At 37.4% G+C, this 11,042-nt stretch overlaps 1 protein-coding gene across 1 annotated transcript; it reads right to left on the reverse strand.

Annotated features, from left to right (window-relative positions):
• Positions 1-4,931: 4,931 nt before the first annotated feature.
• On the reverse strand, positions 4,932-9,872 carry LOC125232684. The gene is made up of 4 exons (XM_048138438.1): positions 9,834-9,872; positions 7,397-7,495; positions 6,540-6,625; positions 4,932-5,601 (listed from the first exon to the last, which is right to left on the reverse strand). Exons 2-4 carry the CDS (start codon positions 7,485-7,487, stop codon positions 5,404-5,406), a joined length of 375 nt encoding a protein of 124 aa, XP_047994395.1. The 5' UTR covers positions 7,488-7,495; positions 9,834-9,872; the 3' UTR covers positions 4,932-5,403.
• Between the last annotated feature and the right edge of the window lie 1,170 nt (positions 9,873-11,042).

The following is an 11,042-nucleotide window of genomic DNA, read 5'->3' on the forward strand; positions in this document are numbered from 1 at the left end:
TGGCAGTCGCTTTCGTAAAACTAGTGCCTACGCCAAAGTTTGGGATTAGTTGTCAAAGCGGACCCCAGGCTCCCATGAGCCGTGGCAAATGCCGGGATAACGCAAGGAAGAAGAAGGAAAGTATATCATTTATTTATTAAAACATTATATCTATTACTTACATAAAATTATAAAATACTAAAACTAATAAGGAAAACGTACGCGTCGTCGGTACTAGTCACTAAGATGGTTTACTGACGATTCGCCAAAAAACGTTTCCCAAAGTTTCACATTCCAAACTATTATTCCCAAATTATCATTTCCCAAATAAACGTTTGGCAAAACAACTTATCGCAAATTGACATTTAGCAAAACTTTTTTTGGCAAGTATTTGTTTCCCAAAATATTTACTTGGTCAAATCTTATTTTACCAAATATTATTTAGTCAAATGTATTGTTAGGCAAAATTTCCATTTCCCAATATATTGTAGTTAAATGGCGCACTAGAAATTTGTTTGTTGATTTTATACTTTGTGTCCAACATTTGTGTGAAATAATGTGTATGTCGTACTTTTTTTTCCTCCTGCTGCAAATGTCAAGGATGACATTTCACTTACATGTCCGGATACATTTTATTAAAAAGGAACCTGACGTTTTCAAGACCATTATGTTCTATTAATTTTTAATTACATTAAAAAATCATTTCCGGTTTGCTCACTGTCAACCTAACACGCTCCTCCTCGCTTCGCTCGTCGTCGCACCTAAACTGACTCTGTCACAGACGAATTTTCTGTTACAATACTAATTAATAACATTATTACATTATATTTATGCCTTATAATATTATTGTCAAACGTGGACGTGGTTTTGCATGGTATAATTTGAAGAAACATTTTTTGACAAAAAAAATTGTTGACAAATAATTTAGTCCAGTACCTAATTAATTTGACAAAAATAAACTTGAGAAAACTTTTCTTATCCAGCTGAAGCACTTGGGAATAAAACAGTAAAAAAGTTTGGGAAATTATAATTTGACAGATTTTAAGTTTGTCAAATGTTAATATGGGTAGTTGGCAAAATTTGTTTGAGAAATGAAATTTGACAAAAAAATCTTCGGTAAATTAAATACCTAAATATTTTCGAAATTTGCGATGTGATATTTTGACCAAACATGTTTTTGGGATATAAGTTTTGCCATTAAAAACGTTTGCGAAATAAAGTTTTGTCTAAATAAAATTTGACTAAGTAAAATTGTGCCAAATGATAATTTGACCAAACAAATTCATTGCGAAACATACCTTTGCCAAACAATAATTTGGGAAATGAAACTTTTGCGATATGATTATTGGGAAATGAAATTTGACGAAACATTTTTCGGCGAAACGGCAGGACACCCACTGAGATATTACGTTTATATGGTGACAGTATCTACGTCCCGTTTGTTCGCGAGGCGCTGGTTGAATGGTCCTTTCGCTCGCCAGGAGGGCTGCAGCCCGAAAATCTTGCTTCACAAAGGCTTTGGGACGATATACTCTGCAAACAAGTCTATGCAAACCTGCTTAATGGCGCTCATGCATCAGATGCGGCACGACTGAAGGCTGTTGCGGAACCGGAGTCAGGCGCTTGGCTGCACGCACTGCCTTCGCCTCACCTAGGAACACTACTAGACAATGACACTTTGAGGGTGAGTGTCGCCTTACGACTAGGGTGTAAGGTATGTGAGCCTCACAAGTGTCCTTGTGGCGTAATGGTCGGGTGTAATGGACATCATGGGCTCAACTGCGTTAGGTGCAAGGGGCGAATACCGAAGCACCAAACTATCAACGAGCTTCTTCGACGGGCCTTGGCCTCAGCTAATATCCCCAGCGTTTTGGAGCCACCTGGTTTAAGCCGTACAGATGGCAAGCGGCCGGACGGCCTAACACTGGTCTCATGGGCAAAAGGTCGGAGCCTGTTGTGGGATGCCACATGCGTTTGTACCTTTGCTCCCACGCATGTCAGCCACACGAGCAAAAAGGCAGGTTCCGCGGCCGAGACCGCTGCCAAATTAAAACATACCAAATATGCGAACCTGGGACCAGTTTACGACTTCGTGCCGGTTGCCGTCGAAACGGCTGGACCTTGGTATACCGAGGCCAAGAAGCTGGTTGCTGAGATTGGGCGCCGGTTGAGGGACAGAGGGGGTGACCCCCGGGCTGGATCTTATCTGGTCCAACAAATATCCCTTGCCATTCAGCGTGGCAACGCAGCTGGCATATTTGGGACTTTTGGGCCAGGTAGGGAACAATTCGGGGGTAGTCGGTAGTCCTTGGCGGGATTATTTGTAATATAATTTTTCTCAATATTTGTTATTATACTGTTTATTTAAGTTTAGATACATTTAGGTTTACTTATTTAGTTTAATTTGTTAGTTTATTTTAAGATACCTAATAGAAATTGTATTTTTTCCAGTTAATAAAGTATTTATTACAGAATAAGGAATATGTATATACAATAAAGATAAAAAGTAATCTATTTCCTAACTTAAAATTAACTTATAAGTAAAAAATGCGCCCCAAGTCGTCACTATGTGTTATGGTGCCCAGAAGGCTGGCAGCGTTACCCCTTTGGATAGTTAGGGTTAGCCTCTGGCCGAAGTAGCTGCCAGCTCTCTGGCATCCACCAGGCGCTGGGATATCTCTTTGAAAAGAGATTTCGCGCTGGGCCCCCACGGTCCCAAAGTTTCGACACCGAACGGCGCAAATATGTAGCCCTCGCCGAGGACGGCATATTAAATAAAAAATAAAATAAAAAGTCATTTATTGTCGCAAATAATTTTAAGGTACAATTACTTAAGTATTTATTTCTATCATGCAACTAAGAGTAAGCTATGCTACGATACAGTACAATCATGTCTAATTATTCTATATTAGCTATGATCACAACTTTGAGGACTAAAATAACTAAGTAACTACCAACAGTTAAATACTAGGTGCGACAATAGGCTCGAGACTCAGCTTGTGCCGCGAGTCTAGTGACTGCACAGCGCTGTTTTTCAGCCCGTACCTATTTCTTTGAGTGTATGAAAAAGGAACTTCTAACCCGCGTTAACATTTGAATAGCTGCTCACAGGAGTTAAAATAACAATTTGTAATAAGTACTAATAGCAATTTAAATTTAAAATTTTTGCCCATAAAGTTTTACATTGTGTGAATAGTACTAGTATTAGTATTAACCCTTAAATGCATGATTCTTCTTTTAATGAGAAATTAATGTATGTGATAAACAATGTTTTTTTAACACTAGGAAAAATATATTGATTTAGACTAACACGATTTGCACTCATAATTTTTGGAACAAAACGGGACTTAATCGCGTAAACACTTACATTTATATTAGGCCCGACGTTTCGAACATCACATTATGTTCGTGGTCACGAACAAGAACAAGTGCGGGTAGTTCGAGAAACTCGCGCGGCTAGAAGATGTTGATGCAATTCCTCGCCAGTCTACCCGTGACCACGAACATAATGTGATGTTCGAAACGTCGGGCCTAATATAAATGTAAGTGTTTACGCGATTAAGTCCCGTTTTGTTCTAAAATTACTAGGAAAAATTTTACTGCAGTTAGAATGTACAAATATATGATGCATATATACATCACTATACATTTAAGGGCCAAGTAATACATATTTAATAAAATTATATTAATATTATTCATGAAATTCACGTATACATCTCTGTCTACCAATCGGACCATATAGTTAATTAATGTTCAATGTAACAATATAACAATATTATTCAATGTAACAGTATTATGCAAAGTGCAATAAATCATCGTTCACATTTTTGTGTCATTAAAAGAGTTCTTTTAAAGTTAATTTTGAAGGTTGGTATTGATAAATTAGTACGAAGAGGGGATGGCAAATCATTCCATATTTTTGAAGCACGATAGCGGAAGCTTCCCTGGAACCCCACAGATCTATGCTTTGGCACAATCACCTTATTAGCATGCATGCTTCGAACTCCTCGGTCTTTGTGTTTTGGCCATTTCAGCTTTTCAAACAGGTACTCTGGTCTGCGAGTTTGAAGAATTTTAAATACTTGTGTTGCTCGTTGTAACAAAATCTGGCACAAGCGTTCTGTACCCGCTGTATACTTCGCGCGGTCTTCGCATACAGCCTAGGCCCATAGACTATATCACAATAGTTAAAGTGTGACAAGACCAAAGCTTCAACAAGAGTTTCCCGTACCTTTTCTGATAGGTACTCCCTTATGGTATAAAGCAATTTTAAACGATAGTATGCGTTTCTAATCTTATTACTAACATGTTAGCAAAAACTTAGTTCACTATCCATTAATATACCTAAGTTTTTTGTAACATTAACCTGTTCAATTATTTGATCATCAACCTTAAGGGTTGGATTATTTTCTTTAATTTTCATACATTGAACAGTGGTGCCAAGAATCATAAATTTGGTTTCTGATAGATTCAAAGCATCCTCCCTTGCGTCCATGGAATGAGTGTCATCTCGTCGGGCCGCTTGCCATCGTCGCGTGCGATATCGTTCGGCTCCACTTTCCCATTCATAATATTATTATGGATAATTATCTTCTAAATATATAAAAGAAGAAACTGACTGACTGATTAACATAATCAACGCACAGCCGAAACCGCTGGTCCTAGAAATTCCAAATTTGGCACGTAGGTCTCTTATAAGGTGTAGAGGAGCACTAAGAAAGGGTTTTTCAAAATTCACCTCCTAAGGGGGTGAACTGGGGTCCAAAGTTTGTATGGGAAAATAGATTACTTACCCGGGCGAAGCCGCGGAAAAAAGCTAAAGTAATACATATTAAAGTAACGGGCCTGTTTGCAATATAAGTATGTGACTAATCGTTTGATAATATCTCTTACCCATAAACTCGTATATCGTGGTGGGCACAAATGGGGAAATAGAAATGATAGCCAGTAAATCAGTACAATGTTTGTCTTTATTTCTTTAACAAATCCAAATATAATAAATAATGTACCTGTCTAAAGTCGGCGAACATTAAAGGTAAATAAATATCTCAAGATAAATAAAAAAAAAACATGGTGGCCAACAGAAGACCACAAGAAGACCTCAATGCAGCGTATACTCTCAACATCTACAAGGTGTAGAATAGTAGACATACACAATGAAGGCATTAACACATGTATTTTATGAGTGCACTACTTTAGTAATCGATAAGGTTCGTCCATGGCGATTAATTAGCTGATCATAGACATTGTGCAAAGTTCTTCAACTAAAAATTATGAAATATCTAATAGCTAAGTACTCGCGCGACATATGATTCTGAGAATCTCACAAGTTGGTGGTCTTGTTTGGCTGAAATTACTTAAAACTTTGACTTTAAAATTCAAAATAAAGATAATGAAACTGTTGAGCTGGAATTTTTAACCTTGTTAACCAGTAATCTGTTTTTCTCCATCAGAACTTAAAGCGTAGATACCATAGGCCTCAATTTTGTATGAGCTGGCCGTCACCTGTATGAAAGAGTAAACAATGGAAACAGTTTGGGTGTTTTCATCGTAATCCACTTTTGGCGGGCTGAGAGACCATACCGTCACTTTGACGTAGCGTATCAGACTTTGTGGCGACACCTAGAAAAAATTAAGAGTAGGTAAATGTGGATGTGGAGTTAAATGAGTCATTATTACCTTGCCCTTTTCGCATTATTTGGGGTCGGCGCAGCAGATCATCTTCCTCCATTCCTCTCTATCAGCCGTCATTTGCATACTTCACTCTCATATCATTGTTCACACATTCCATCCATCTTTTCTTAGGCCTTCCAATACCATTGTATCCATGGAGTTAAGTGATTAGTATCAGGAAATTATTACAAAGCTGGCCCTAAAATACTTCTGTAAGGGCCTCGTACCAAAAATGTACAGAAGGTTTCCTTCGGCGCTACTCCACTTGTGTCAACACTCACAATCACACCAGTCATTTATTTTGCTTGTCGTTTGCTTTATTTAGGTACTTAACGGAAATATGTGGCCACCATTTGCAGGTAGGACTTTAGGACCCTCTAATGTAAGTTAGCTTTAAGTAGTTGAAAATAATGAAAGGCTGCACTGGGCCAGGAATGGAAAGAGCCCTTTTTTCTCTTCTGAGTAGTGTTTGTTGAGGCTTTTGAGTAAGCTCGTAGTAGCAAAGAAGTCGCAGAACACACCCAAAATTTCCGGAAATTATTGTATAATATCTTCATGGGAAAATTGTTATGCTGGTGGAATGGAATATCATGTCCTCGTGTAACTTTCCTTCGGTGAAGTGCATATACTCTAGTCATTAAGTCGAATCTTAATAACTTCATTCAACCTTAATAATTCCACTACAACTCAAAGTTCTTGAAATAAATTATCTGATAATGCTTTTATTTCCTTAGTAAAGTTGGGTCTTAAAATATTTAACTCGTTTTTTAAGCGCCGAGTTTCGTATAAAAAGGACTCGAGTTCTTCACGTTAAGATTCTAGTTCCTACAAGTACTACTTTTAAGGGGTAGGCAGGTAACACTAAGGGCTAAGTAGATTTTACTTACTTTTATCGGAAAAGTTTGGTGATATGAGAACAGCGGAATATCGCCCGACAATTGGGCAAGTTTTTCATCGGCGTCATTCCGTGTACCTGAATCATAATAAACTCAATTTAATAAAAAAAACTATCAGGTAATTACATAAAAATAAGTAAAATAACCACCTTGGAGGTAGCTCCTTTCAAACAAAATAGTTATTTGTTATACAAGGGGGCAAAGTTGTATTTTAACGCCGAGTGTGGAATTGAAAAACGAGCAAGTGAAAGGATTCTATAGTTGAACCACGAGCGAAGCGAGGGGTTTGAGAATAGAATCCTGAACTTGCGAGTTTTTTAACACACGAGAAGTAAAATACATTTGCACCCGAGTGCAACACAAAACTTTTCTCCTCACTATAGCGAGGAAACTACAACGCAAAAAATGCGTTTATCACTGCTTCCGGTAGTTCCACAGGTGGTAAATCATCTTTATTACTAGATTCACCTACTTTTATCAATTTTAAAGCAGTTAATTTGACTTTATTCAAGGTCAAATTATTTTACCCACTAGTGGATAAAATTCGTTTTTACCCGCTGGTATTAAAGGACAAAACACGTGTTTCCGAGCTAGTGAGGTGAAAAAAGAATTATTGAAATCGGACCGCGGGTCTCGGAGTAATCAGGTAACATACATGAGATTAACCCGAAATACCTTGGTCTTCTTTATTTTCAGTAAAGAAGTCGGTTAAACAAAGGGACAATATCTCGAAAACCATGACATTTCCATTAAGGTAATGTCCTGTCACCCATTTTAATTTTGGTGTTGGTTTACAGGACGCCCGGTATGATTTACACTCTTCTTAACCTTAATTGGTAGACACTCACCGAATTGGTAGTCCCATTGCATGAATGCAGTCACGCAATTCACAATCAGCAGCAGACCTAATACCGATGCAAGTAAGTTTCTCGACCCCATGTTGGTGGCTGAATATAAAACAATTTAAGCAATTAGATTGTGTCTTAAGGGGACAAAATAGAAGGAATAATAAAGATTTTGCAAAGACACGTCAACATAAACCATAAGAGCAAACTAAAAAAGAAACAGTCTAAAATGAGCATTTCTTTTTTTTTGCCAATAAAAAAATTTTGATTGTTTTAGGGAATTTTAGGTCAATTGTACTCAGAATCACGAGTACTTTCAATCTCACTGGGAGACAAAAAGTGTCCAAGAATTTCCATACATTTTTGTTACTTTCCTCTTTTGTTACCTCATACAACATGTACGGAAAATGGTAACAAAATAAGAAAAAATCGTATGGGACAATTTTATTAACTACTAGGATTGAAAAAGCTAGTAATTCTGAGTAGAAATAGCATTTTTTTTCAAAAATTATAAAAGTGGCAAAAAAAAAAGAAATGCTCAAATGGGTCAGCATTAATTAAAAAACCGGCCAAGAGCGTGTCATGCCACGCTCAGTGTAGGGTTCCGTTGTTTTCCGTATTTTTCTCAAAAACTACTGAACCTATCAAGTTCAAAACAATTTTCCTGAAAAGTCTTTATAAAGTTCTACTTTTGTGATTTTTTTCATATTTTTTAAACATATGGTTCAAAGTTAGAGGGGGGGGGGGACACTTTATTTTCCTTTAGGAGCGATTATTTCCAAAAATATCAATATTATCAAAAAACGATTTAAGTAAACCCTTATTCATTTTTAAATAGCTATCCAACAATATATCACTCGTTGGGGTTGGAATTAAAAAAAATATCAGCCCCCACTTTACATGTAGGAGGGTACCCTAATAAAACATTTTTTTCCATTTTTTTTGCACTTTGTTCGCGTGATTGATATACCAGCCATTCTCAAAGTGTGCTCCGCGGACCCCTAGGGCTCCGCAAAGCCTCTCTGGGGGCTCCGTGTGAATTTTGGGTACCTGATATGCAACTTCAACTCTCTTCCATAAAACCAAATATTCACCAATTGTTAAAAAATAAAAAAACTGTTTCATGTAATACCTCACATTAGAATCTAGTGATTAGATTTTACTATCATGATTGCTTATTAAAATAAAGATTGCAATAAAAAAAAATTAAGGGTTCCGTCAGATGTTTTACTTTCTAAAAGGGTTCCATGGGAAAATAAGTTTGAGAACCGCTGTGATATACATATTGGTACCAAATTTCAGCTTTCTAGTGCTAACGGTTACTGAGATTATCCGGACGGACGGACGGACAGACGGACAGACGGACAGACGGACAGACGGACAGACGGACGGACGGACGGACGGACGGACGGACGGACGGACGGACGGACGGACGGACGGACGGACGGACGGACGGACGGACAGACAGACATGGCGAAACTCCTACAACAGTTGACTACGGAACCCTAAAAAATACCTCCGCCTTTGGGCTTCTGGTGAAAGGCTACTTGCGAATGTTGGATTATGTAGAAATGTGTAGGTATTTTTTAAAACTGCTTTTAATACTTTAATTATTTGATGGCAACACAAATAAATATACGTACTTATACTGTTAAGGTTTTAGGAGTTTCCTCAACAATTCCTCATGAATCCGATTATAAGAAATCGAAGCTTTACAAAATTTGACTTGAAAACTTAATATTCTTAACAAACATAACTAAATAAATGTCGACTGTTCTGGACGTAAGTGCATGCTATTCTTATAAAAATACAAAAGTCACTATAAGTGTGCCGTTCAGATTTAAGGAGTTCCCATCTGATCGTCATCAGCAGTTCCACTGCACCAAATGTCACTGTTCTGAACGTAAGTGTATGCTACTCTAAGTCACTATAAGTGTGCCGTTTAGATTTGAGGAGTTCGGTTCTGACCACCATCAGCAGTTCCACTGTACCAAATGTCACTGTTCTGAACGTAAGTGCATGCTGTTCCTCTAAAAATAACAAAGTCACTATAAGTGTGCCGTTCGGATTTGAGGAGTTCCCTTGATTTCTCCTGGATTCCATCATCAGAACTGAGTTCTGAGAAAAATGGGACCAATCTGTATGCATATACATTCAATCAAAAAAAAAATTTTTAAATCGGTCCAGTAACGACGGAGATATCGTGGAACAAACATTTAAAAAAAAAACATACAGACGAATTGAGAACCACCTTCCTTTGAGATATTTGAGGCGGCGGTTAAAAAACTGTGTCAACACTAAAATGACTGAACAAGACTACAATGTGTCAGCAAAAATGCTCAAGCTCAGCATTGTGCTCCAGCATGGAGGCTGCAGCGTTTTCAGCATTTTCAGCTTGATTTTACATAATCAACCATAAATATTATTGTAATTTACTTACATGAATGCGTTATTGTAGCAAGAACTGTATGGGCGTCTTGAAAGGTTCTATATAATGTTACTAATTTATAGTTCTAATTAAGTACCTACTTTCTAATCACAATTAGATGCTAATGAGCCATGTGAACGCCATGACATAGTAATTACGAGTTCACGTGTGTGTCCTCTAACGCAAGCAATAATTAAGACGCAATAAGAGGGGTCAATTCTCCATACAAACGCTCTCAACTATTTCTTGCGGTACGTAGCCAAAGTGCACAAAAACATACGATAATATCTTTTCCCCTCACTAGCTCGGAAACACGTGTTTTGTCCTTTAATACCAGCGGGTAAAAACGCATTTTATCCACTAGTGGGTAAAGTAATTTGACCTTGAATGAAGTCAAATTAACTGCTTTAAAATTGAAAAAAGTAGGTGAATCTAGTAATAAAGATGATTTACCACCTGTGGAACTACTGGAAGCAGTGATAAACGCATTTTTTGCGTTGTAGTTTCCTCGCTATAGTGAGGGGAAAAGTTTTGTGTTACACTCGGGTGCAAATGTATTTTACTTCTCGTGTGTTAAAAAACTCGCAAGTTCAGGATTCTATTCTCGAACCAACTATAGAATCCTTTCACTTGCTCGTTTTTCAATTCCACACTCGGCGTTAAAATACAACTTTGCCCCCTTGTATAACAAATAACTATTAATCGATCGTAATCCTGAATCGATAATAGCTAGTAAGTAGTTAATATCTCTATTTAATTGCTCTTCCGTATTGGCGCGACAGAGCCAGACCACAGGATCGGTTTAGTTACAAACGACCGTTTAAACTTTGCAAAGTGACTTTTGTGGTCATAACTCATAATGAACATGTAAGATTTGTTTAGAACCAATGCTGATATCGCAAAGAAAATGTTCATTTCATTTTACACACATATGAACCAACTTACCTTACAGATAAACCAAACATGCAAGTTATAGGTTACAGCTAAAGGTTACAACAAAGGGCTATACAACTATACATAGAATTTAATTAACAAGTTAGACAGTACTACGGATTATTATACACTGTTTAAACAGTGTAACAAATTATTACGACATGTCACTTTACATTAGAGATGGGCCGATTTGCCGAATACGAATATTCGGCCGAACATTCGGTTTAGCTCTTACCGAACCGAACATTCGGTTACGCCATATTTAGAAAGCATAGTTAAGATTAAAAC

Source organism: Leguminivora glycinivorella, chromosome 13 (assembly GCF_023078275.1).
Source record: "Leguminivora glycinivorella isolate SPB_JAAS2020 chromosome 13, LegGlyc_1.1, whole genome shotgun sequence".
Classification (NCBI taxonomy): domain Eukaryota; kingdom Metazoa; phylum Arthropoda; class Insecta; order Lepidoptera; family Tortricidae; genus Leguminivora; species Leguminivora glycinivorella.

What these genes read in the sequence shown, in the direction of transcription:
- LOC125232684 (XM_048138438.1), bottom strand. Translation starts at nt 7,487, where the DNA reads ATGGGGTCGAGAAACTTACTTGCATCGGTATTAGGTCTGCTGCTGATT. An exon ending in GCAATGGGACTACCAATTCG is followed by an intron (nt 6,626 to 7,396) that starts GTGAGTGTCTAC and finishes ATTATGATTCAG; the next exon opens with GTACACGGAATGACGCCGAT. An exon ending in ACCAAACTTTTCCGATAAAA is followed by an intron (nt 5,602 to 6,539) that starts GTAAGTAAAATC and finishes AATTTTTTCTAG; the next exon opens with GTGTCGCCACAAAGTCTGAT.